Source organism: Aulonocara sp. 'chitande type north' Nkhata Bay, linkage group LG3, assembly GCF_057382095.1.
Source record: "Aulonocara sp. 'chitande type north' Nkhata Bay isolate Kocher_YH1m ecotype deep benthic linkage group LG3, A_spYH_male_GT1.1, whole genome shotgun sequence".
NCBI classification, from domain to species: Eukaryota; Metazoa; Chordata; class Actinopteri; order Cichliformes; family Cichlidae; genus Aulonocara; species Aulonocara sp. 'chitande type north' Nkhata Bay.
In genome coordinates this window covers 61947315-61975213 of record NC_141346.1, presented here as the reverse complement: position 1 = coordinate 61975213, position 27899 = coordinate 61947315, and the positions used below count along the sequence as shown (strand labels likewise).

Sequence of the window (27899 nt, the reverse complement as noted above, 5' to 3'; positions counted from 1 at the left end):
CGTCTGAGTGTCGACACCTATCACAAAAAATACTGCAGTGGCTTTCCTCACTTTCACAGCCGTTAGAAAGGGACTGTGAAAAGGTGTTGTGGCAGTGATCGAAGCGCCCATTACAGCAGGTATCAGTGTGAAAGGGTCTGCAACCATCCCCTCTGCAAAGAGCTGGCTGAATACCTGATACTGCAGGTTAATGAGGCACGCATTCACACCCCTCACCCACCACATCCTGGTAGTAGTCACTGCAAGGCCCCCTTTGTACTTTGTGGATGATGCAATCAATATGGGACTGAATGATATCCTATAATATCTAGATGCAGTTAGTTTAGCGACATGTTCAAGGCCGTCAGCTGTGCACCCCCAGCTTCCCCAGAGAAAGAGTCTGGTTTGGTGCAGCCACAGAGCACGGAAGCTCAAAGCAGACAGTTCAGAACTGGGATCACTATCACGAGGAACAAACCATAATGTGATGAAGAAATGACCCAAGAAGACCTCTAACTACTTTAACTTTTCATGAAACCCAAACATATTACCACAATCACTGACAGAGACAGGAAAAAATTAAATGCAATGTAAATATAGTTCTTTGAGCCAACAGGTCATTTCAGTTCAATCTCCCACAAGCTGTTTGTGACTAGAAAGTTTGACTAGGACTAAATTACATCTGCAGAGCTTATGGGGTGTTCCCCGTTTGCAGGAAGAAACAGTGGTTCTGATGGAGACTGCATAGCTGTCTACATCTGCGTGCCGGTTAAACACACTCTTTCAAAATGCTAATGTCCACATTTTGGACGAGGAGTGAACAACCCTCTTTGAACAGACGTGGCGTCTCACACCGACAGCGTCTGCCATCTACGATACAGCTTTGAGATCCTTCCCAGACGCCTTAACACACATCCTGGGCCTTTTGACTTCAGTAAGTCACATGATGGGGGGCAATGGGTTCACCTGAAACCTTGGCTGAGTGTGACCCACCCCATTTTCACACCTTGGCTCATGTGATTATGTAGAGAATCAATAGGGGGTCAACGGCCCTCTTAGGGACAACAGGGCTTAAAATCTGGGACTGATTCTCAGACGAAACGTCTTGAAGAAACTGAACGTAGTCCTTCCATTACTATGATGTGGACGAGTGAAAACCTTCACACACACACACACACGTTTGCCACATATTTTTATTTTTAGCAGTCATAACGTATTGTAGAAGATATATAAAACAGCTCTCTTGCATCAGCTCCTTCTTGGAAAAAAAAAAAAGCAAAGCCAAAAACAACTATTCACAAGTTTTCTTTTGTTATAAAAAGAATAAGAGAGCACTGTATCTCCACTGTGGACATATGCCTGGTGTGTATTTGTGGTCCTCAACAAAATGGCTTTTATACTAACCAGAAAATCTAAACAAAAACAAAAAAAATAACAAGAAAAAAAACAAATAGTCTTTTTTCTTGATCTTTTATGAAACCCAAACATGTTACCACAATTACTGACAGAGATTGAAACACATTAAAAATTAAATGCATTGTAAATATACTTCTTTGAGCCATTTCAGTTCAATCGCTTTCAAGGTTTATGACTTGAAAGCGATCGAGGGGGAAAGTTTCTACTGTGTGGGCCAGCATGAGGCGGGACTCATGGATGCTGCAGAAATCCAACTTTCCCTGAGATTCACCAGAAAAAAGTTTTACCTGCCAACATAACCATGGATTCCCACTAAACTCCAGCTGAGCAGACCGCAGGAAACTGTTAAAAATATTGTACATGGAAGTTTCACACTGTAATACACTGGCAAACATTTTGTGCTGAACAGCTCGTCCACAACGGTGGCCATTGCATGGGGTACGTTTCATTTGCAAAGATGTCAAGTAATGACTGGCTGGATGGAAAAGTCACTGCAGCCCTCTAAACACAAACTCCACTGTGGGACTTCCCTTCATACCTCCTGGACGCAGGCTTTTCCGTACCTCAGTGCTCCCTCTCCAACCAGAAAACTAGTGGACTATCTTTACACGGATAACTAGCACATCCCCAAAATAAGACAGCTAGTCTTGGCCTCTCACAACCACAAAGAACTATGACAGATATTTAAATCAGTGTTTTTCAAACAAACCGAGGGAAGCAGAACCTGAAAAAATAAAGTCAAACAATGTTCGCATCTAGAAGAATTTCTCTGCATGGTGGAAGAGAAAAAGTTAGGTTTGTAATGTTTATTTTCCCCCAGTCACTTGCTCCCATTTTCCTCTTGTTTTAACACTGTCCCTCCATCCTGTTAGACTTCAGGGACGGAGCAGGTGTAGCTGGCCACAAACGATGGAAATGAAGGGTCACACCATAAGCTTGCAGTGACACAGTTCTTTGTACATCTGTCTTCTGAGGCGGGGCATGTCTTGCTGCCCAAAGTTGAACTGCTGCCCGAGTGCCAGACACTTGCAGTACTGCAGGATAGCAGATAAGGAAAGGTCAGGGTCAGATACTAAAACACATTTAAAACAATCTGATGTGTGGTAATTACCATCTATGCAGTAGGTACATGTTTCCCTCATAAATGCTATAAAGAAGTGGAACAGACTAATCCAAATTGTCTATGGCTAGCTCTCAACAACGAGAGTTCGTGTTTATATCAGGGCTGGGCGATATATCGAGTATATTTGATACGTACGATGGTTAAAATGGTTTTATCGTAACCATCGAGTGTAGGTTCCCGCACGCTGCAAATGCATCATCAATCCCCCCTCCTAGCTGGAAAATGTTCTACCTGCCACACTGTGCTGAGCATGCTAGCAGATGGGAGAAATATGGTGACAGCGGGAGTTTCGGACTCGCTGTCGTCTGGATTTCACGAGAAGGTTGTCGAACGACATGAATAAACTCTGCATGTCAACATCTCCCCACACACCAAAGGAAACGTTAAATACACCAGCTGTGATTAGAGCTACGACGGCCTCTGTTGAAGGAAACCGTTCACGTTATTGTTTATCGTTCCTGAAGCATATTTGTGGCCTTCTTTTGCTGCTGGTTCAGATCGTTTTGGTTGGAGAGTGACGAAACCTTTGATGTTAGACAATGTGACGTTTGCTGGGTTACATGAAGCTGAGTGTGGCTTTGTTGTTTGTGTTTAGGCACATAACCTTTTTAATTGTTGTGTTGGCCGTTTGGTGTTTGCAGAAATGGTTTCTATGAGCTTGTGGCTGAGACTTGAAAGTTTCTGTGGATACCACACATGTTGGTATTTACATAAAAAACCCGACCTCACTGAGGCTCACACTGCAGCCCCTTTGCTGCTCAAGACATATCGCGATATAGCCAAACAATATGGCAATATTAGAGTTTCCTCATATCACCCAGCCCTCATGCACACTGTAGAAAACTCACCTGTAACACAAAAGCCCCACAGTCACTGTCATTGTTCTGGCGGCCCACATTCTGCAACATTACAAATACATTAGCATTAGCAATGGTACCATTTCAACTAAAGTCTACTTCTCGTTTGATTTTTACTCAAAGTCTCACCAGAGCTTTGGTAAGTGTTATAAAGAAAAGTCGTGTTACCATTTTGAAAAAGCCGGTCCATCCTGTCAGGAAGTCTTGCTGGTCTTTTTTGATGGCTTCAGCTTGCAGGTATTTGTAAATGTGCTGGAATCAAAATGAACACATTCAAAGAGACTGAGACACCTGTTTCCAAAAACAGGGATTCTGACTTTGAGCAGTAGATTCATGGATACACTATAGGTGTGACAGCCCGCCCTCTCCTATCAGCAACTGAATCACTGGCAGGACAGACAGAGCAGCAGCTCTGGACCCGAACATTTGGGTTTAACACAACCCAACTGAAGAGGTTACAAAAACTTTGGTCTTTTACAACAAATTTGAAGTGTTAAAAAATACTAAGTTTTTTTAAAAAGCAACAATATTAGCTACCAGAAATATCACGCAGCTGCTTATTTGCTACTATTAATCATTTTGACAGAATAAGCATCTATACCCACTGACCTTTCTTCAAAAACCGTTCAATCATCCACTCATTCCTTTTCCAAAAGCTGCCTGATCCCTACCTTTGGGCAACGCCTGTTCAAAGTCCTCTGAGAGTCAAAGTAGGTGATGGCTCGACGAGGAATGTCAACACTGACCAGCGACCAGTGGACCTCAAGATGGATGGGGATCAACAACAGATCCTTCTGAAAGATGTCGACCTGATAAATGAACAGAAATAAACGAGAGTTTGAGAGACGTAACAAAAATCTTGGTTAAGCTGTCGGTTTTCAATTATACGATGCCCCCACCCTGTAACACTAAGCCAGCAGTGCTCCTAATGTGGTCTGAAGCAATGTAACCAACACACAGATGGAAAAGCTTGTAAAGTGGTGTATGCGGCTGCTAGCCAAGAGCTAATTCAGTTATGAACCAAACAAAGCCAGACGCTAACAATGTGAGAAGTATGTTCTTCCTACTAAGACAAGCAGATGAGTAAGGCTGTCATCACATCATCGCTTTCAGTTCTATAAAAACCCGTCACAACATTTTTCCATGGGATTTTACAGGTACTGCAGATAAACCACATGCAAGTATTTCATTGCTTTGGTGTATATTTGTTACACGTTTCAGACCAAACTAATTTTACTCACATTTATCCAAAAACACCTTGATGATCAAAGATAGTTTTACACAGAATATTCTCAAAAAACTAACAGCATTGAATATGATAATATATGGTAACATGTGATATTAAACAATGATATATTAATATAACAAGACGAGGACGGAGTAATGTCCATGGCTGCTCTGCTGCTTCGGGACCTGGACGACTGCAATTGATTCAACCATGAACTCTGACCATGTCCAGCCATCAGGTCACTCAGTAAGCTTAACCACAGGTGGGCAATGCAGCAGGACTGAATATTGTCTAATATTTCATTATGTTTGATTATCTTAAAATGTGTGAACAAGACAAACGTGCAAGAAACTAAGAAATGAGGAACGGGGCATATCCTTGCTCAACAGTGCTGGATGATCAGGGTCTAACAGAAACGGAGGCACACACGTTATCTCAACAAAAAACTTTAAAGTAAAACTTTAATCTCCAGACACTCGTGGGATCTTTTTAGTCATCAGATCGTAAGGTTGCATGATGATGATGATGTGCCTTCTATGTGTATAATATTAGGATGATTTAGAAACCAAAACTATTTTATATTTACAGGTGAGCTGAAACTGTGGATAAACAATTACAATTTAAATGTTAAAAAATATTCTGTTTAAACCTTTGAAAAAATAAATTGTAATTGTGTTGTTTATATTATTCCTCTCATGAAAACTGGGGCGGGCTTTCAAATCTTAACTTGGAGAAGCAGCTAACTAAACGTATAAAGTTGACTGTTTTTTATTCAAGCACTAAAAGAGCGAGTCAGGGCGGCTCCTTTCAGGGGTTTGTAACAAGCTGTAACAGTAATCATGTAAAGACAACATGCTTATCTGAAACTATACAGGAGACAGTTTAAGTTCATTTTGTAACAAAGAACCTTTGAAGTTTGAAAGAACTGGACTCAGTTTCAGATGAACTCTCCGTGCTCTGCTTGCTGCAGAGCTCTTATGTTTGAAATACAAACTAGACTTTTGTCTTAACCAAAGTTAGTCTGACGCCTTGTTTTTGACTAAAGATCCCAGAGAAGATCAAAATGGTCCATTGGTAGTGTCAGTAGATACCAAATAAAAAAGCTGAACCACAGTGGTGTTTGGACAAACAGCTGATTTCCATCTAAAGCCAAAGCACAGAGCAGACACAACTGTGCGTACAGCTCAGGCTTTGTTATGTTTGAATGAAAAGAGCACATAAACAGTCAGATCTAAAAAAAAAAAAAAAAGACATAAAAATATATGTTCATTTTCATTTTGATGTCACAACGTTCTTTGAAAGTTCAAACTGAAGCAAACTGACATTTACAGCACTGAGCCATCAGAAAATGGTCAACGGTCAGAAATGTACTGAAACATGCAAACACACATGGAAATCTAAGGCAAAAATACATTTGGTGAGACCAGCCTGAACTCTCCAAGGTCAGGTTCAGTAAAAACTTTCTAGCTTGAATAAAGATCAGTCCAAAGGTCTTCTTTGTTCCCTTTGTTCCCTTGAGAAGGGAACAAAGGGAACAAAGGGAGGAATCTTGAGGATTCCAGTTTCAACATCTCTGAGGTCCAAACCCTGAGTGGGTCATTCTACGACTGACCAGGTTTCATTGTTTTTCTATCCAGGTCTTTGCTGCATTACCTGTGTGTTTGACATCGCTGCTGTAAAATAAAGCAGTCAGATGCTTTCCAGCTGGAACTGAAGGGTGGCGCAAAATCTCAGTTTGTTCTGCATTCAGTATTACTTCAGGTTTAAGAAGATCCTGAGCTGGCTGACATGCAGTCTCTGTTGTACAGACGAGACCGTTACTGCACCTGTTCATCTACAATCTGAAGCTAAAATCTCACATTTGGACGCATCACTCTATCAGACTGGTTGCCACCAATTTTTAGTGTAGTTGTTGAGTTGTCTGGCACTCCTCAGCTTGTTGTCAGTTTACCCTGCTTCTTTAGATATTTAAGACAGCTACTACTACTTTTGTCCTCCACTTGTCCAGTTTCTTGACTGCATACAATGGCAACATCTGCAGGAGTTTACAGGAAAAAGCTCTTTTTGTCACCGTGTTGGTCACAGAACTACACGGCAGTGTTCAAACAAAAGAAATCTGAACCAATTATGTGTTTCGAAACTGTGACAATGTTTCATCCCCCAGAAAAAAACTACTGCTCAACACCACTCGGGTCTTTCTCCTTGGAAGCAAAGACTTCAAGAAATGGGCGGCTGGCTCAAGACCTTTGTGGAGTTAGTAAAGTGAGAAGACTAATCTGTGTAGTTTTAAAAGCAGAGGGTTTTCCCCACTCTTACTCCAGATGTGTAAGAAAACCCCACGGACAGTGAGGCTTTAACCTAGACCAGTGCAGATCATACAATCATGCATCACACACAGAGTCGTATAGAGATTCTTTGACTCTGATATTATGTACCGACTTAATGAAAAACTCAAACTCTTCTAAGCAGATGAAACACGGTTTCCACTCGTGTGCAGCCTGTCATGACGTTTGAAATGTGCTACTGATGTTCAGAAAGTTCTTAGTTGCAACTGTCTGCATGAGAGGTCTGAATTATTTAGACCACCTTCATAAATTTGTGTTACATTGTAATTTAAAGACAAGACTGAATGTCTTTTATCATCCAGCTCTAACGACACTCCTCATTGTTTTATTCCTGCATATTGATACAAAGTGTTAATATGCTGCTAAACTACTCCGAGTATGTTGGCCACATTCACTTACATTTTTTGTCCACCGTTTGACTCCTTCGTAGCCTTTTGTCCTTAGCTTATCGTAAAAGAAGCTGTTGAAAAAATGGACCTGAAAAAGAAAAAAAATGATTTTGATTGATGACAGTAAACATGTAGTAATGGGATTACACAGACCATTACTACGGGAGCAGCAAGGCTCCAGTCATCGCAGCCAGAGACAGGACTCGGCACAGTCCAACGTTTTGTTTTTATTTTTTTACCATCATAACATGACAGCAAAAGGAAAAAAGCTCCTTAATCCATAATTGGCAGCTCGTTATACCCGTCTGCTGATAGCCACACATCCTGCCAGGCGTGTTTCCACACTTTATAAAAAGAACATCAATTAGCATTCAGACAAACTCTGTGAGGCCCAGGTGGACGAGAACAACAAATAAGACTGGTTTTGGTTTTTCCAGCTGGGGTGGACAAGGCTGAGCATCAGGCCTTCAAACCTCGGCCTGTGCTTCGAGGTTTCCGATGGTTAGAACGACTCAGGGGTGTTGAACCCCGACTATTATGACAAGTTACTCTAAACATGTTACAAATTATCTCCACTACATAAAGACATACTTGAGAAAAACTAAAAAAAATTTGTTATTCATTAAATCTTTGTTGGTTGAAACTATCTTGGAGCCGTGGGAGCAGCCATGTTTTTTCGCACACAATGCATTCTGGGACGATGACGTGTATTGGTTGTCGGTAGTATAGGTGCTTTCGTTCAGCTAACCTGTTTTGTTTTTTAAAGTGTAGCAACCGTATTAATTAACTTGCCTATTACCTGGTTACGACTTGGTAGACCAGCACTATGCGGTCTTTGAGTCTGATGTTATTAGCCATGTCTGGGCCCAAACTCAGCTGCAAAAGTCAAATGATCACTGCGGCATTACTGAGAGTTAAAAAACTGTCTAAAGTTGTTCATCTGTAATAAAATGATCAGTGTGGCTGCTCTGCCAGGTGTATCAATTAAGTTTAATATCCAGGCATCCATGAAAACTGAATTTATGACATTTAACTGAATTAGGAGTTAGCAGGAAGTTAGCTCACTAGTTTCCATCTAAATATAATATACAGTGGAACCCCGAATTATGAAATTAATTCGTTCCAGAGGGTCTTTCGTAAGTCAAATTTTCCTAAGTCGAAGCACCTTTTTCCATCGCCTTTTGAGTGAGGCGATGCTGGCTGAAGACGAAGTTCTTGGTGGAGGAGGTTGAAGAAAGCATACGCATGCATGCATACATACGTACATGTACATAACATTATGGAATTTAATTTAATTTTTTTAAATTTTCTATATTATCCATTTCGTTACGCGGGCACTTTGCCATACCACGGGCAGAAATATTGCCGTTAAGTGCCTTCGTAACTTGAATTTTTCGTTAAATGGGGTCTTTGTAAGCCGGGGTTCCACTGTACCTGTACCACTGTGTTCTGACTGAGAGATTTATTATCAAATTCAAACGTACAGCTCTGCTATCTCCTCCAACATAAATGAAGACTAAACAGCAGTGACGTTTGTAGGGTTACTGAAGTTGGGCTAGCTGGTATATAATGATGTGCTACGTGAACGCTATGTTAGCATAACATAAACAGTAAAGCTGGAGGATGAACGCTAACAAACTGAGGACTTTTTTCCCACTTGATAAAAGTTCATATGAGAGTTCCCAATGGTTAGGGACGAATGTAATCGCATGGCAGGATGCTGTAAACGGACCAAACTTCAGTCAGGACTGAGATAATCCATCCACAATACCAGGTTAGTCATTAATATACTGCTGCTACATGGGCTGGGCTGCAGTTACATCGTAAGGGTTTAAAATCTGAGCTTTAAAATGATTGGCGGTAATAAAAACCGTGAGAAGCCGACAGTGATCACTGACTGTTTTTAAGGGCTTGTTGAGTTTAAATCGAACAAGATACAAAACATTAAAACATGTTAAAAACACAACAGTCTTATTAAAGGCAGACTACTTTGGGCCCAGAAGCAGGATTCATCACGTTATCACTTAAAGACCGGATACCGGTCATGGAGGCTAACAAGGGCTGCCCAAAGAACATCTGGATTAAGACAAACGCTCTGAGACGCCGTTGCCATTGGCAAGCAGTAGCCGCATAGACACCAGTAGTTTTCCCTCACTCTCTCGTCATCGTTTGACGGATTGTTTTCATCCTCATCTAAACTAAGTGCTGGTTGACTGTTTTCGGTTTGCTCTGGTTCAAACTGGAAAGGTTGAACAGAAGTGATTTCCAGTGCGCTGTTAACTGTGAACTGGATGCGGTGCAACCGTGTGACGTCACTACCCAGAGTGCATTGAGAAGTAAATAACAATGGCGACCTACTAGTAAATCGGTTTTATATAAAATGTGCTTAGAAGGAAAACATTTAGTATATTTTAATACCACATGTGTTATTGAAAGCACAGTACACATTTTAGCGCAAACATGTCTTAATAACCGGGGTTCCCTTTAAACTAACATAATCATCCTGCTGTAACCAGGTAAATCCATTTGTTTATTAATTAATGTACTAACAGGGACTTAGAAGAGAGGGACGCAATGTTTAAAGTTTAACATTTAACTGTTTTACTCTTTGGTGCTGTTGAGGACACGATATTGTTCTTTCTTGGTTATTTGTATTTAAATCATTTGCTCAAGTTTGGTTTGTTTTTGTCTGGCAGCAGAACGATTAGACACAAGAAGGTGTTGGTGGTGTACCGGGGGCTTCTGTTTAGAACTATGCTTCCTCATCCCCGTCACCCAGCCATCTTTTTATTCTCAGGTCAATCTGCCAGGGGAGAGCTAACGGAGCCTACGCTACCTTTGACTGCACCGGCTACAGCGGCCTGGCTAGTTACGGGTTTTTCCAATCAGTGATCCTGGCCTCCACAAACGGGCTACATTTATTACATGTATTTCTTATTCATTAACATCTGACCTAATGAGCAGGAAAGTGCAGGAGGAACAGGTCAAGAGGCCACACTGCTAACAAGTCGGCTATGAGCTAAGCTAGTGAATCGCTGAAGACACAGTGAGTGAAAACTGAAAATAACTAGTGTGTGAATCAGAGAGTGCTCTGGACAAACCACGTGAAGATTACACTCTGAAATAAGACGTTATCTGTAAGTTTCCAATTAAATCGACTACACAGATAAGCTACACAAAAACAACAGTGTATGTTTGAAAAGGAACAGAGAGTGATACAGTACAGACAGCAAACATCAAGTGATGAGGAATAGTCAGGCCCCATCTTATCTTAATGACCTTGTAGTACCATATCACCCTATTAGAGCACTTCGCTCTCGCTCTGCAGGCCTACTTGTTGTTCCTAGAGTATTTAAAAGTAGAATGGGAGGCAGAGCCTTCAGTTTTCAGGCCCCTCTTCTGTGGAACCAGCTTCCAGTTTGGATTCGGGAGACAGACACTATCTCTACTTTTAAGATTAGGCTTCAAACTTTCCTTTTTGCTAAAGCATATAGTTAGGGCTGGACCAGGTGACCCTGAATCCTCCCTTAGTTATGCTGCAGTAGGTGTAGGCTGCTGGGGGATTCCCATGATGCACTGGGTGTTTCTTCTTCACTAACTGTGTGTTAGTAGACCTCTCTGCACTGAATCGTTAGTTACTGTTAATCTCTTCCACAGCTTGTCTTCGTCCCGTCTTCCTCCATCACCCCAACAGATCCCGTTAGATGGCCCCGCCCCTCCCTGAGCCTGGTTCTGCCGGAGGTTTCTTCCTGTTAAAAGGGAGTTTTTCCTTCCCACTGTCACCACAGCGCTTGCTCATAGGGGGTCATGTGATTGTTGGCTTTTCTGTTTTCTTTGCACTATTGTAGGATCTCCAACCTGATAATATAAAGCGGTTTGAGGCAACTGTGTTGATTTGGTGCTCTATAATTAACACTGAATTGAACTACACCAATTCAAATAATCAATAGTTTCTGCTCTAAATATATTATTATTATTATTCAGTTATTAGACCCTCCACAAAAATATTTACCATAATAACAATGAAAAACGAAGGAACATATCACAGCTGTAAGATCTTTGTATACTCAGTTTATATATTCTGAGTGGCTGTTTTCATTATGATACATCAAGTATTTGATGTAGTTGATCTTGTGCACTGATGTATCGAGTGAAGCATGGTTTCAGTGTGTTCAGCACAGAAGGTTCAAACAAGGCTGAAGAATCTCAGAAGATGTTACATATGGCTTTTGCAACGACACAATAATAACTGTGGGTAGGTAAACCATCCACAGCACAAGCTGCAACAGTTTCGTTTGCAGCTTCCTCACCTTCTTTGGCACAGAGTCCATGACCAGCTCACCGTACATGTTCATCACCTGAATAACACAAAAACAATGTAAGAATTAAAGTGCAAAGAGAAATGTTCTCAGGCAGCAACACTTTTGATACAATTCTCTTTACTTTTAAGGCCCGAGTGTGAAACCAAGCAGCCGTTTTCATAAACACAGTCTGATTTTAAAGCCTCGCTGAGGGCCTAAACTTTGCACACGCATCTGCTCTGGTGAAAACGTACATATTTTATGGGTCTGGCATGTGGACAGTACAAAATGATTCTGCATACATGGTTCCACCTGTGTGGGTGAAATTTGGTACACGTGTGCAACTTTCCAAGATCAGTTCAGAGAAGCTTTGAGACAAACCCAACAGGAAGTCTGCCGTTTGTCATTTCCAGATATTACACTTTGTGGTTGACAAGGAATGTTGAAACCTTGGTTTGGAAAGTCTTCAGTAGTTTGTTTTACAGTTTGCCTCAAAGTTACGACAGGAAGCACAAACCTGCATATTTGACGTGATCGTTGAGGAGTTTGATTTAAATATGATTACAGGAAATGGCTCAACTGCACCACTCCACCTCCAGCCAACTGAAATTTTCAATTCAGTTCAGTTTAACTTCGATAGCCCCAAAGCACAACAGCAGTCGCTTCATGGCACTTTATTCTGGAAGGTAAAGACTCTACAATAAACCAAAGAGTGAGTGTCCTGTCATCACTGCTCACAGCTTTAATTTGTTTTGCTTTTCTTGATGATGAAACATTGGATGTTGTAACATCTGGACTTTGGAGAACGAGAACATATACTGACGTACCTAACTCAGCCGATGCCATGCACCTGCATCATTTACAGCACGTACAAGTTACGAAGTATTAACAGCAGTATCTCTAAAATGTGCCACCGCAGGAACAACACAGGTGTACTGAATCACATTTTAATGACTCCCTTTGGACTTAGGTGCACTAATGCCTAAGATTAAGTCAAAATTCCCCCCAAAAGCCCCAGTTAGAGTGTACTAGCATACCTGGTCATTGAGCCAGTTCTGTCCATACAGAGTGCCCAGGTCGTCCATGGTCAGAACATGCCGCTTGTAGTTGACTCTGAAGGTTTTAGCTACAACAGATCCTGATGAGCGGTGGAAGGAGTGTATTAGATGTTGGACCACTGCTTTTCTAAGGAAGAACGAATCAAAATCAGATGTACAGTTAGCTCCATGTATTCAGACATCGCTAATGAAAGCTTTCACTACACAGCCCAAATCAAAGGATCGCTACAGCAAGTGAAAGAGGACACCTTTGCTGCAAAAACAAAACAACTGCAGTTACATAGTGATTCTGTGAACATTAAGTTGTGAGTTGTGAAAACAAAGCTTAACGTCTCATTCACCCAAACATTCATGCAAGCATGTTTCTGTACATCTAAGAGCTTTTATCCATCTCCACACGCCGCTGAATGCCTCACGAGCAACTCAAGATTCTGCAGCTTCCCCAAGGATACTGAAGCATGCAGCCTGGAAAAGCTAATGGATAAAGAAAACACCAATTTTCCGATGAGTAGATGACCTGCTCTACGTTCACAGCCACACTAACCCCGGTTCTCTGAAAACCAAGTGAGCTATGAAGTATGCCATCCTGGTGTGACCAATCACGGGAGCTCCGCTTCCACCACATCAAGAAGATGGTTCAAGCACACAGGGTCCCCAGACCCCCTCTATAGGAGCCCCTGGCTCCACACCAGGCAAGTGTTTCTTTGATGTGACCATGAAGTCCGGCAGCATGGTGAGATACCGGCTTTGGTTTTCAGAGAACTGGGGTTGCTCGTGTAACCAAACAGTGTGTATCTCACTACAGGAGACTGCATGCTCCAGAGACTATAACACCTCGACCGAGGACACGCCCGAGCTCGGTACGGAGCTAACAGCATGCTAAGCATCAAGAGTCCAGTGAGTGCACAGTCACATCAAGGCCAAAAACAAAACCCTAACACATGTGTGGGGATGCAACACCCTTAAAAAGAGAGCCCCTAAAGGGTCCACCTTCCTCTGGTGGACTTAGCAGGTCCACAGCAGAACTACCTCACTGTGGTTGGAGGGAAAGTTTCCACAGGAAGTATTGCTACATAAAATTCACTCATCCCCACACACTCCACAGGCTCAAAACTCAGCCCTGAAACTCTGACACTGCGGCTAAGTCCCAGGAGGGAACAACCTGTTTAACAGCAGGCGGTGGGGCCCCTTATCAACTGCTTCATTCCCAAATGCAACATGGCTGAAATTGGAGCTAAACACACTTCAATAGTGGGAAATGCTCCCAAGTTATCCAGAAAATCCTGAAGGAGCAAAACACATTTGATTACGAGACGCACACATGTCTCAAATATGCATCAGTAAGTGATGGTGTTGAAGCTCTACGTGGTCTCAACCGCCCTCAGAGTAGTGCTGCAGATTACAGCGTAGATATGGACACCAGCTTAACCTTTACTGCACAGAAGGATGAGAGAAGGATGGTAACAACACAGAACACTGTTAACACAACAGTATCACTACGTCTCACCTGTGTGGGTGTGAGAAGTTTTCATTGAAGATGTCCTGAAGTTTCTCCACAACATCATCCACGTGGATGGGGATCAAACTGCCGTACTGCCGTAGCGACTCTTCCAGAATACCTCGAGACAGATGACAGCCACATGAATGAGGGCTGCGCCACACACAGGTATAATACAGGTAACATCATACAACATGTCCAGCTGAGATACATGCATTTACATTTGCGAGCACCAACAATGAGCAAACCCGAGCAGTGAGTTTCATACTGGCTGATGTTCAACAACAGAGGACGTGCAGCACAAACTGAAACACACTCTGTGCTCCTCCATGAAGAGCACAAGGCTGTGACGCAGCAGGGTTACAAACCTGTGAGACTGTACAAGCTCTGGCTCACGTGCTGCTAACGTTCACATGTTCCGCCTCCATCACACATGATGTTAACCATACAAACGGTCTCCCTGCTACCCTCTGGATAAATAACAGTGTGCAGCTGCAGCACTGTGGAAACGCCACATTATTCATGTTCAGTGTTTAGTGCAGTCGAGCTATAGTCTATATTCAACTCATATTCTTTGTGTCAATACTTCACTTTAACTCTTAGCTGTCACCATGTAAATGCCAGCGTTTCACCCACATTTCAAACTATCTGGGAGCAGCGAGTGACAACGTTAAGCCCCACAGCTCCCAGTTTTTAAACAAAAAGCACCAGTGAAGATGATGCTGCCATAGTTTAATGTCCACACACACTAAACAGAAGTGTCAGTCTTCCACAAAAGCACAGCAACTCGTTAGTTTTGTACTTCATTTAGATTTCATATAAACCACATTCATGAAAACGATACCGCTAAGCTGAAAACAGTTTATTTGAGAACATGAACACAAAGGTTTCATTTGTTTTTTGACAGATGTCAAACTTTAAATGAAAAACATTTGTAAGATGAAACCAACGAGCAGTTCATGTTGAGACGTCTTTTCCTCTTATCACGGCTCATTAATGACATCCAAATATTTCTTGGCCAATGATGGAAATCAGTGGAATACTCGATTACTAGGATAATCTGACCCACCTGCCACAGAGGCAACAATAGGGAACGAGTGGGTACAAAGACACAGCTCTGCTTTACACGGGTCCAGAAAGACTTTACAGAACCAGGTTGGACCGACACGGCACTGCTGACACAGTTACACACGAGACATACAAGGCCACAGACACAGCATGAACTGTTACTGATGCATCACACATGTGTGAGCATGTGTTACAGTACACTCTGTAACATGAACACTGTAGGACCTCACATTGATGCTGACATGAGAAGCAGCGCACACTGAAACACAACAGGGAGGTACACAAGGACGGACATGAACCAGGACGTCACCCAGTCACAATGAAGGGACGCACTACAGGAAACACGTGTCAGTCTAAAAGCAGTTTAGAGACTCACAGCTAAAGACAAACTCTAGACCCAACAAAGACAGCGGACACCTCAGACCCTGGACGTAAAGTCCGGATCGCTGCAGTCAAAGCAGCTGTTACGTGAGGTTTACAGCTGAGGATAACAGGACATTATGGAGGAGCAACAAGTGTGTGGACTGATTGGTGCCTCCATATATATATGAGATAAAAGCAATGACAGCTGGATGAATCTCGAGTTATGGGGTCCCGGGCTGCCGTGTAGAGTGTCCCCCCGACTCAGACATGTGACGTAAGGAACATGAAAACAGTTATGTGGAAACAGCCTTCCTCACTATCAGTACGACACATTCAGCATCTGCAGCTCAGACTGTTCAGTAAGGATACGTGTTTAACTCCAAGACTGATTCAAGTCTTTGGGTATTAAGACAGAGCAGACATCATGTTTGATGCGAGCTGGCAATCACCGCTGCTGCCCGTCAGCCTCCTGCTAGACACACCGATGTTTTTCATTTTCAAAGCCTACGTCGCCTCATTCACAAGCTCTCACATTCAGAAAACCTGACCTCTTCAGCTCGCTGATATTCAAACTCGTCCAAGACTTGATGCCCATGCTGTAGAAGTTTGAAGCGCCTACGTCGCCTCGTTCTCACATTCACGACCTTGAGCGTCCGTGCTGCCCACGCTGGTACTGCACAAACATTTAAGGCAAGGCTAGAAGTATTTGTGATACATACCATTCACACAACTTGTGTGTTCTTCAGTAAGAGCCAGCTCTGCCGGCCTGACCTCTGCCTCCAGGGTCACTCGGTCCTCCTGCTTTCTTGAGGAGGAGCCGTTTATTTGCTGATCTGCCAAAGGAAAGAAATCATATTTGTTATGGAATCTGCAGACTCAGGCATTTTTATCAAATTCCAAAAATAACAGTTAAATCAATTTGGGTCAAAGGTAACTTAACTGCAACTTTTAACAGTAACAGGGAGGCTAAACTAAACTCTACTAAGCATGACGCTGCAGCGTATCACAGCTGGTGTCACTGCAGGTTATGGAAATTTATTATTATTCCCACTTATTCAAATGCCTCGTGGGGATTTTTTCACAAAAGCAGTAAAACTGGCGACTGAAGCAGACTGAAAACATCTGTTACTTTTGTTATGGTACTCTGATTGTTGCCACTGACAAAACATATCATTTTAAATGCCTGCTATTCCCATTACTTAGCATTCCCACACGAATACGTACCTCTGTCAGACTCTGTGTGCCCGTCATCACTGCCGTCATACTCCTCGTGCCCGTACGGGGGGCCCTCATACCGTTTCAGTCTCCTCTGTTCTCTTTGAGTGTTCCTTTGCCCTTTGTGGCTGCACCTGGGTCTTACGGAGCACATCCACCGGGCCTGCTGGCGCCAGCTCTTCCAGTGCTGAGAGAGCCGAAATCCAAGACCTCCACGGCATCGCAAACGCCCGAGTCTTCTCAGAGCCCTGTACTTGCTTAGGCGGGACCTAAACAAGTCTCCCGCTTCAGCCTGGCTTAGTGCGTGAGCTACGGGGGCCTCGCCGATCTCTTCAGCCTTCTGTTCTGGTCTCTGATGATCGTGCTGCTGTGAATGAAGGTGCTCGGAAGACTGGGAAGAAAAATCTGAGATTCCCCACTCCTCCACCTCCTGGTCTCCATCCTCTTCAACATCTTCATCCTCGTTGTTTTCCAAACTCTTGCTGTCAAACTTACCCATGTCTTCACCATCAAAGTTGTTAACTTCATCGTCACCTACAGCTTCAGTCCCACCTATGCCATCTTCCTCATCCACTACATATTCACCCGTCCACACCTTTTCTTTATGTTCCAGTCTCAGGTGCATGGGGGTGGATACACTGTGATCTGACACTGGGACTATGAGGCGGTCCGCTGGAATCCCACCTATGAAACAAACAGCAGTGATTATCGACCAATCAGGCATCACGACAGCCCAAAAGTACTGCTGCAGCTCATTACAACAGGTAACAATGTATCTATGAGCTCTTCCTACACAATATAAACAAGGCACACTTATCTGTACTTATCTGTATCACATTACTTAGCAACCACCTACCAACAGGCCAAACTATCCCATTTGTAGTGAGCATGGACCTCTGACACATTAAAAAAAGCATCGTATCGTCTTCATTTCACTAAAAAATAACATCTACCCCACAGTGCTGTCCAAAGGCCTTGAGTCACCCCCTCAGGCTTACTTTGAATATTTGAACACAGCCTTAAGTAACAGCTCTAGCTGCTGCTTCAGTTTTCCTTGGGACATCATTAATTTTTTATTTTTGGAGGTTTGGTTTTTGGCCTCATTTCACTCAGTGACGTTGGGGATCTTGTCAAAATCGAAATCTGGAAAAGTACGTCCAAATTTGGGTCGACCCTGCAAAACCACGAGGAAACGTTCTGCCTGGGAACACATTCAATCATTCGTCTGTGTGTTTAGTATCGGTTAATCCGACATCCTTTGTATCCTGGCAAAGAGAGACTACCAGAGTCTGATTAGTGTTTGTTGTATGATCACCAAAAAGAGCTTAAAGACACTATAGAAAAGCAGCAGTTATAATAAGATGAGAGCATGTGTGCATACATTCAGTCCGTGTTTATTAAGGTATCGATGTGTGCTGTGATCACTCCATCCTCGATGAAATGAATGAAATATCCTGGTGGGAAACCTAAGCTGCATGCTGGTTTCACACACCACCCACATCCACGTTTTAGATACCAAGTAGATCGGGGGTGGGGAACTCCAGGCCTCAGGTCCTAGACCTCACACTGGGTCAACACACCTGAATCAAACGAGTTCATTCACAGGCCTCTGGAGAACTTCAAGACATGTTGAGGAGGTCATTTAAATCAGCTGACACATCTAAACCTGCAGGACACAGGCCCTCGAGGCCTGGAGTTCCCCACCCCTGATGAAGACTTTGAAATCAAAGACTTTCTGGGGCCCCTGAGGGCCACAGCTCACTGCTGGACTTCACTGGTTACTAGATCGATTTTTTTTTAATGGCATAAAAAGCAAGTTCTTAAAACATACATGAGACACAATAAAGAAAAAGGAAAACAAATTGAGGCAAGTTTTATAAACCTACACCACACTGTTGTTGAATATTCACTCATTTATCACTGACATTTAACTTCAGGGGCACAGAGAGGATGAGAAAGTCAGTGCAGGGACTCCAGCAACACGTCATCAGGGTGATGATGACCCTGATGAAGGCCACAAGTAACTCCGTAAAGTTGTTCCTCTTTACTTTTAAGTGTTGTGTGTTGTGACATTTCATTTCAAAAATGGAAGTGACCTCGTGTCCATCAACCTCTTAGGGTTTCCACAGATGCCTGACCCAGTGGTCTGAACGTCCACCCTACTGGGGGGTAAATATTTTACACACAAACAGTGAGTGCTAACCTCCTCCTGTGTCGTTCTGCCCCACAGCGGTCAGACCCAGGTCTCTCTGCCAGCGGTTCTGGGCTAGGCTACCACCACTGTCTCGCATTATCCAAGAAAAACCCACAACCTGCGCCAGCTCGTCACCTACAAACAAACACAGTCTGCAACGGTGGGAGAGAATACAGTCAGTTCATGAAGTCCACAGTGGACATCAGAATAACACAGTAGCTGCTTCTGTCTGTTTGGATTTTTAAGTGACAAAAAGAAAACTCTATGAATCACTTTGCTTCATAGAGATGCAGTGTTATATACCAAAATGTAAAGATGAAAGTACACATTTCCATGCAGATTATTCTAGTTTGTAAATTACAACGATATGCAGTTGAGTGTTTTCACAGCATTGATACATGAGTTGATCTGATTCAGCATAGATCCAACACTGAGACAGTGCTCCATAGGCAGTACAGGACACTCAGGACCCTGGGATAGCCTGGGATATTGTATTTTGTAGGGGAGTCTCTAACACTTTAGGGCTACCGTGGACCCGCCATGTCTTACAATAAAATAAGAACTGGGTGGTTACAAAACATATTCATAAGTAGCCTATAAAAGACAACTTCACACGAATGAAAGCCTATGGTTCAATAAAAAGTAGAAGTATTAGTAAATTTCATTAATTTGACATGGCAGCGCTTTTCTAATCTTACTGAACACTTGGAATGTAAACAAGCCGTTACATAGTCTTGACTTGTTGTTACGAAGTACTGAAGCTAATTTTGGCACAATTATTACAAAACAACTACTAGGAATATAAAGGCAGTAATAATGACCTAAAACCCCCACGCCGTAATTTTACAACTAACGCGTGGGACCGTTTCAGTGGGCAGCCACAGGCTTTGCTACACAGACAGAATACACGTCCCGGTGCCTCCACGCTGCTTCACTTATCCTGCTCACTGATGTTAGTCCTGCAGTTTGTCTTGCTAGCTTCACTCCGACCACTGTGTGATGACAGCGGCATTGACAAAAAGCGACAGGAACTACACGTAGTTATGGACTTAACTGTTTACGTGCAGGATTAAAAAAATAAATTACTAAATAAATCCTCTTCTCAATAAAACTCCTCCATTATGAACACTTCTGCAGGAAATAGTCTACACCAATGCTATCTCGTGAATGCTAATAGCTAGCTTACCGTTGTTTCATCAAATTAGACTGAATAAAGCTCACACCAACTGCAAACTCCTTTTTATTATAATATATCATGACTATTGACAACCAAAGCATCAACACGAACATAAGGAATAAGGTGAAGTTATTCAAATTTGCCGAGTTCTTTAATTATCTGTTGAGTGTGCGGGCTAACCTTTGAGCTATAACCATGTTGTCCTCAGCTAGCTAAGCGGACTGTAGGCAGATACCATGCTAGCAGAAAAATAAACCGCCCAGTGTGTGTTTGTTTCCTAGCTAAATGTTGCCACTGCATGCTTACCCTTGATCTGTAGGGGTGTAGAAATTTCTATCCGCGTTCTTCTGACAGAATGTGAGCGTATTCTGTGTGCACAACACTGACCCAAAACAAACGCTAATTGATGTTGAATCTCATTCAATGAAGTCAAGTGTGGGGTAGCTGTTTCCACACTCTCCCTCCGCTTCCTCTCTTCTTCTTGTGTTTGAAGACGATTGGCCATTAGCTGTTAGGCACTATACCGCCCCCACGTGGTATGGTGTGGTATAGCGGTTGGAAAGACTCAAACTCGGACTTCAACGTTTACCGGTTTCCTGCTTGTTTTGCCACTTTTGGTCTGCTCCCAGGGGATGAACCATTATTATGTCTACACATTGCAGACAGCCTTTGTAATAGCAAAAAAAAGTCAGGCTGTATAATTTATCTTTAGAATCTTTTTTCCATATGTACTGCCCATTTATGTTTGCACATTGCAATAAATCACTTCATATGCTTTTTTTTGGCGGCAAAATAAAGAAATAAGGGATGGCACAAGCCTTTGGTCCTAGAGCTGCTGTGCAAACAGAACCTTTAGAAATTATTCAGGTGATTCTTTCATTGTTGGTCTGCTCCAGGCCGTGCAGACCATCATGGAACTAAAGGAAACCAGATTCACACGCAACAGGTTCTGTCCATGTCTACGGTTAGAAGATGGAACGCGTCGAGTGACCCACATTCATTCAAACTGAACTCTGAGGCGAAAGCAGTGACATTAAGTTATTGTTTACTGTGCTGTCAGGACTGAATATTGAGCTGCAGCAACTCACTGATAATGTTCAGCTGAACTTACCCTCCCAGCGTGCTTGGCAGTGAGAGCAGCTTGCTGGTTCCTGCTGAACTGACGACTTGCATCCTTCGCAGTTCATATTTCAAGTCATAGAAACCGTTTTCCATCGCTCACATCAACAAATTGTAGCTTTGATATATTTTTTATTGTTCATTAACCACTTGTGTTTGTTTTGAACTCACTGCAGTACGACTACAGGTACACAAAAACGTCAGACTCTCTAAAATGGTACGGATACAACGAGCGCTTGAGTGATTTACAGATCTATTTGAACCGTTACCTTTTTTATGAAATTTGAAAGCTGTTCTTAATACAAACTCTGTAAAGTTGATCAAATATGAAGCATATAAAAATAAAACACTGGCCCTGAGATACTGCTGGCGTGGCACTGGGGTGCCGAGACTGCTTTGAGCTAGCAGCCACAAAGGCTTCATGTTTTTGGGGCTCGCTGGTCTGCCAGATCGGACAACGTCTGGACAGTCTGGGCCAACCGACTCAGGCCTTCGTCCTCCATGATGAGTTGAGGTGAACACAAAGAATCCTGGAAGGGGACGGAAAGAGCAGGAAGTAGATCCAAGTAAGAAACATACACTTCTACACATTCACCAGTAAGCAGTCACTCATTAATATCAAAGTAACAGTATGTCCAGCTTTATAACTTTGATAATGCTGCATATTTCTAAGTGTGGTTTGATCAGATTTGAAAAACTTTGCTAATGAGACAAAACCAAGGAGTCCTGTCACTTAATGAGAGGATGCAGCTACATCACAGTGCAAATGTTCCCCTGAATACCAGAGCACGACTTTTATTGACGTATTCATTCTTTACTGAAGATGATGCATTTGACTGTGTGTACTTACCTGTGTGAGCACGAGCTGCCTCAGGACTAATGCAGGTGTTTAAATGGGTTTGAAATACAGATGCTGCTGTCACTGTATTATAGAAACTCTGAAAGGTTTTTGTTCTTCTAACAGAAAAAACTGAACCGAGAGGTTTCAGACTCATTAGCAGTTTTGATATTAGTTTGATGGTTTGTCACAACTCGCACATGACGGGTCGACAATGAAGACAGATGAGACAGTTTCAGGAGGCGAGGTGGACGCATGTAAGCTTCACAAAATGAGACACTGAAGCTGCAGGAAGACAACAGCAGCAAAGCAAACACAGCAGAGAAGCACCAAAAAGTTCTTTTGAAATCATTTAATTACAACAGACAAAGAGTCAAAAATCATCCTCGTTAGTAAAAGGTGTAGAAATATACAATACAAATGCATTTGGACTAACATTAAAGAATATGTCTGCATCATTGTGGATTTTATCAGTTAGTGTTCGTCCAGTTTGACCTACAAAAATATACATCTGAGCTGAAACAACAGCAGAGTGCTCATAAAACTGTCAGATATAAGAAGCAGTTATTTTGGTTTTACAATGGACAAAAATCTAAATCAGTATAAAACAGCGTCCTCACACCAGAGCCAATCAATCCCACTGCACTCACACTGAGGGGGCGGAGCAGAGCCAACATCGCCATCGTGAACGGAGCTCAGCTTCTACAACTATCACTTGCACCTACTTCATATATCATGTCTAAACTGAAATAAACACTTGTGTCCTTGATTTTGCTCGGTCATTGGTCTGTAACCACTACAAAAATAGAAATTTAAACACCATAAAACAATAAATACAATAAAATTTCCTTCAGAAGAACCTGTTGAAACAGGAACTCCAGAAAGTGAGAATTGTTAAATAAGCTTTAAACAGAAAGTAAGGAAACGCTGTTTGTTGCAACGAGGCGTCTGTTCTCACACAGCGCGTCCTTCACCATGAAAACCTGCCACAGCTTCTCTGTCAGCACCAAGCAGCCTATTCTGACACTCTTACGCTGACCATGTGGTGCTGACAGTCAGGTGCTGACTGGAGCCTGAACAGGTCAAAGTGTGGAGGTGACATAACGGGACTCTTACCTGATAAGGTAAGAAAGCACCTTTGGTGGGAGATGCGCCAAAGGTGCTCTGTTCAGAGTTTGGGGACGGTGAGGTTGGAATAGCCTAGCCACAGTGCTGACCTCAGTCCCATCAAACACTCCTAGGATCAGCCTGTTTGTCCCAGACTAACCAACACAATCACACCAGTTGACTTGTGACGCATGCTGGTCAGAGGCCGTCCAACAGCAGCGTGTGAGCTGCATGAACCCAGGCTGCTGTACCTGCGTACGGTTCTTCCACAGGCCGATGAGTCGTGTTTCAATCCAACAAGCAGAATAAGCTGTTTGGCATCAGCAGAGAAGGTCTGGCAAGTTTGTCCTGTTATTTCCTCACAAATGTGGCACATTTAAGGGGAAACAGCGGCTCCTGCCAAGCAGCACAGTTACAGCACAGAAGTAAGTGCTCACACACAAATGTGCACACTTACTGTTTGTTTAGACGTTTGTTACACAACTAAATTTACAATAGCTTCTGATTCAGGTACCGAGTGCTTCACATTAAATAATAATGATGAATGCAGTGTGTTACATGTAAATGAGCCCATAATCTATTTACATAGAGAATTACAGGTGGACCCATGTAAGTCTGGGATAACCAAAGTTCATATGAAACAATAGACACGTGTAACAGGAAGGCGCTGCTCGCCGCTCTGAGCCGTGCTGCTCTCTCATCTCGTCAGATTAAAGGCTCGAGGCAGCTACTGTCGCTTCATATTTGGTGCCATTTATATAAACTGATCCAATCAGCTGGCCCACAACATACAGCTGATAGACTGAAGCAGCCTTTAGGTAAAGTGGCCCTGAAGCCAAAAGCCAGACTGCAGCGTCTAGTTTTAGTCCCACAACAACAACAGTGATGGAAATGAATCGTTTGTAAAAAGAGCCATCGTCTTTAAATCAATGGTTTTTACATGAATAATGTCCCATTTTAGTTAGCGGGCTGATTCAGTTGCTGTTACGTCTAACAGCAGTGCCAAACTCATCATGAATAAACAACAAACTGTGTCTCAGCAGAGTGACATCACAGGAAGTTTACACCACGCTGACGGGCTAAACCGGCTCCTCAGAGTTCCTTAAAGTGGAAGACGAGAAGGTCTGAGGTGAGATCAACACCAGGCTGTGGTGATGTGCACACTCACTCACTTAGCAAGGACACTGCTGTAAAGCCAAACAGAAAGTTATAGAAATAATAAAGTCAGCACATAAAGAAAGCCCAGAGTTACACAGAGGGACTTTTAATCAGGGCTCATCACATGAAAGGAAGCACAGCAACTTTTTTAAGGAAGTTGAAGTGACGACATGTATGAAGCTAAAAGGAAACCGTTTTCATTTCCTATTTCTCCCAGTGAAATACTATCGCTTACACTCAGAGTTTCAGATGTTTGAATATTTGCTCAAACACTGAATGTAGCCTGAATCTCCCAAATGTCTCGTCCTGCGGGTTAAACAGCTGCAGTAACGAGTGTGTCATGTTGGTTGCACACACTGGCCCTGAGTAGAAACAGCAAAGTTTCCACGCTGAGCCAATCACATCTGTGAATCTCCAAAGGAAACTTTGTCACAGGGTTATTTTACCTGGATACATCTAATTGACCTGCTGGAGTGACTTAAAGTGCGCACACTAATCTCACAAAGTTTTAAAACTACTAAGATGTTGGACTTGTTTCACCGAGACAACCAAACATAGAACAAAATAAATAAAGCAATAATTTAATGACCTGTTTACATTTATACAGACAGGTTAGAGTCCGGGTTAACCGTGATTGGTCAAACAGACCATTGACAGTAATGGAGCTGACACAGAGAGCGTCCTGGAGGGGTTTGAACCTCAGGTCTGAGGCAGTAACGGCGCCCCCTGCTGAAGCGCAGGCATGTTTCACTCGCTCACATCAGGAAACATTATCCTTTATTTTGTGTATTCTTGTATTAAATAATGAGGTGCAGATGCTCTCTATGAGCTCCTCACGAGGTCAGCAAAAGCAGAGATCCCTTAGACGGGTGTGTCAGGCATAGAGGCCCCGCCCACCTGTCAGGTACAGCTAATCAGACAGACTGGCTAAGAGCGAGGATTATCTGGAGGGGAGAGGGCTGCAGCAAGGGCCAGCGTAGGAAACATCAGGAACTGTGAATCATGCAAAGCATCGAGCCCAACAACACAAACACACACAGTGAGACTTGGTCACAGCTTCTCTCTGTGAACATCCTCCTGCATGTCTAATGAGACACTTGGTTAACCTGAGATTTCAAATACACAGAACAGCTGGGCTCTGTTTCCCTCAGACTTCCACCAGTATAACCAGTGTCATCAGGACAGATAGCAGTTACCTTTCACTTGTCACTAATGGAGCGACCCAGGTTTAAATGAACTTCCAGGAGATGGTTGGTGATGGTGCAGGCAGCTGTGACACAGACAATCATCACGGAGCGCTTCTGTTCAGTCACCAGTACAAAGCAGCACACTTACAGGTCTTACAACACGAGCACCGTTTGCTTTCTATGCTAACAGCCTGTTGCTATGGCGAACGTACTCCGTGTCACATGTCGTTGCTTTAAGGGAGCAGGTAGCAGTAGAGGACGTAGAGCAGCGCCATGACTGCACAGTAGAAGAGCAAGAAGTCTGCGGACAGCAGCGAGGTGGAGGACGACGAAGCCTCAGGCGAGGAGTGGAGGCGGGGCCGGTCCTTCTCCTCCCCCTCCACGGCCAGCAGGGCTGTCACACAGCGCAGCACATTGGGCAGCTTACACAGAAGCACATCAGAGCACACACACACTTCAGTCTGGACAGGAGAGGACACACACGCACGCAAACGCACAGAAAGACAATATGAGTAGTTATATTGTTAAAGCTAGGACATCAGAGACGACAGGACAAAGGGCAGAACAGCAAAAAGCAGATTTAGACTTGATTCAAAGCACTGTCATCACAGCAGACTACACCAGGACAGCGTCGGGACATGCACACGTTACCTCGGGGACTCCCAGCCGGCGACAGGCGGCGACAAAGTTTTCCACGTTGAGTCGACACTTTGCCAGGCTCAGTTTGGGCTGCGAACCACACACACACACACACACACACACACACACACACACACACACACACACACACACACACACACACACACGCGCGAGTTATTCTCCATCACAGCAGGAAGCTGCAGCTGTACTTTTACACTCTCTTTGCTGTTTCACATTCAACATCTTCTGGAAGCTTTTAATGTGAAATCTGAGAAGGAAGTAGGAAGAAGCTACAAATATGTAACAGCAGTGTTAGTTGTGACATGAATCGTTCTGCCTGTATGAGCACTTCGTGTTTCTGATCATAGCGAGCCGACTTTATCTGCACAGACGCGCTGCAGCTCTCACAAACTGCTTGTTTTACAAAGAAAGGTGACGCGACCGACAGGTGAGTGGACAATGACCAGGTGAGTCATACAGACTCTACTGCTAACAGCAGCGTCATATTTCGTTTCAAGGCTTCCAGACTCACCACCGCTGGGGAAGGAATGTGGATGATGGACACAGAGCGTGGGCGGATGTGATTCACCAGCTGGCAGAGGATGGTGCCATTGGCCAGAGCTTCACCCATATCCTCTGGTAGAGTGATCTTCAGCCGGGACTCTACAGTCTGATTAAGGACACAGAGGGTCATGGTTTAAAGTAGACCCCACTCAGGTGCCATGACACTAACACAATTAGTTCGTCCTATGAGGAGCCTGACTGTGACACCAAGCGTCCAGTTTCCCGTTTAGATCACGAGGAAGTGTTGGTCTGTGGGGCTGACCTTGCGTAGCTGAGTGATGTCCGGTCTTTCCTCTTTAGGCAAGCGCAGCGTCGTGCGAGACTCGCTTCTGCCAGACTCCCCAAGAGAAAAGATGGCCCCTGAAAGCAGACAGGTAAATAAAGGTGTAAAGGTGTGTGGATTGTGGAGTGACGCTGTGGCGTGTTCTTTGGGTACCTGTGGGTTTGACGCTGCTGTGAGAGGACGTCCGAAACAGGAAGCTGCTGGGTTTCTGGGCCTGACCAGGAGGAGGGGACGTCTTGGGGGAGGACGGGAAATCTGATGCAAACGTCAACAATGCAAAGTGTTAAAGACGCACTCTCACTCACATCACAACACAAAATGACACACACATACAAACTGAATCGAACATATTTCATAATTACAACACGGCTCCTCTTCATCAAAGCGTGACTGCAACCACTCGTATGTGGAAGACTTGATTGCTTCACTGAAATGTGCGCTTCTGAGGAACTACACTTTGATGTGTTACAGCACATGTTGCACAGTGGGATTTAATTGTGAAACATTCCACCCACACACACTCTCTCTCCTTTGTTACCTGTCTTGCTGCTCGATCGCTGCAGAGAGACTGAAGGAGCGCCTGTGCTCATTTGGTCAGCGCTCTGAGGGAGAAACAAGTGTGATTTAAAACAGCAGACACACAAACCCGTTTACCTCAGTGAACTGAAGACAAGGACAGTACTCACTGCACATCTGTGTCGCAGGCCAGATGTGCCATTCTCTGCTTTGCTGCTTTCTGGTGATGTACCACTAGAGAGAGACACACGCCACTATCAGCAGCAGAACCTCAGCC

The 27899-nt window shown here is 43.5% G+C and overlaps 2 protein-coding genes across 5 annotated transcripts in view; both read right to left on the bottom strand.

Moving 5' to 3' along the window:
• Positions 1-1154: 1154 nt before the first annotated feature.
• Positions 1155-20680, bottom strand: senp3b (SUMO specific peptidase 3b). 3 transcript variants are annotated; one of them, XM_086285377.1, is made up of 12 exons: positions 20518-20680; positions 19044-19186; positions 16850-17524; positions 16345-16458; positions 14204-14315; positions 12676-12823; positions 11648-11695; positions 7348-7425; positions 4047-4184; positions 3544-3627; positions 3367-3417; positions 1155-2429 (listed from the first exon to the last, which is right to left on the bottom strand). In XM_086285377.1, exons 2-12 carry the CDS (start codon positions 19129-19131, stop codon positions 2319-2321), a joined length of 1647 nt encoding a protein of 548 aa, XP_086141503.1. In that variant the 5' UTR covers positions 19132-19186; positions 20518-20680; the 3' UTR covers positions 1155-2318. The 3 variants fall into 3 exon arrangements, with proteins under 3 accessions (XP_086141503.1, XP_086141501.1, XP_086141504.1); XM_086285375.1 differs by lacking the exon at positions 20518-20680 and adding an exon at positions 20392-20486; XM_086285378.1 differs by lacking the exon at positions 20518-20680 and adding an exon at positions 19856-20333.
• Positions 20681-21042: 362 nt separating this feature from the next.
• The window catches only part of lrch4 (leucine-rich repeats and calponin homology (CH) domain containing 4), a 28400-nt gene continuing 21543 nt past the window's right edge, over positions 21043-27899 (bottom strand). Inside the window, exons 12-18 of one of the 2 annotated variants that reach the window (XM_086285374.1) lie at positions 27793-27856; positions 27645-27708; positions 27260-27361; positions 27086-27183; positions 26792-26929; positions 26272-26349; positions 21043-21860 (exon numbers count right to left, since the gene is read on the bottom strand). In XM_086285374.1, coding sequence (XP_086141500.1) covers positions 21750-21860; positions 26272-26349; positions 26792-26929; positions 27086-27183; positions 27260-27361; positions 27645-27708; positions 27793-27856 — 655 coding nt within the window. In that variant the 3' untranslated portion in view covers positions 21043-21749. The other variant, XM_086285373.1, reaches the window with a different exon arrangement.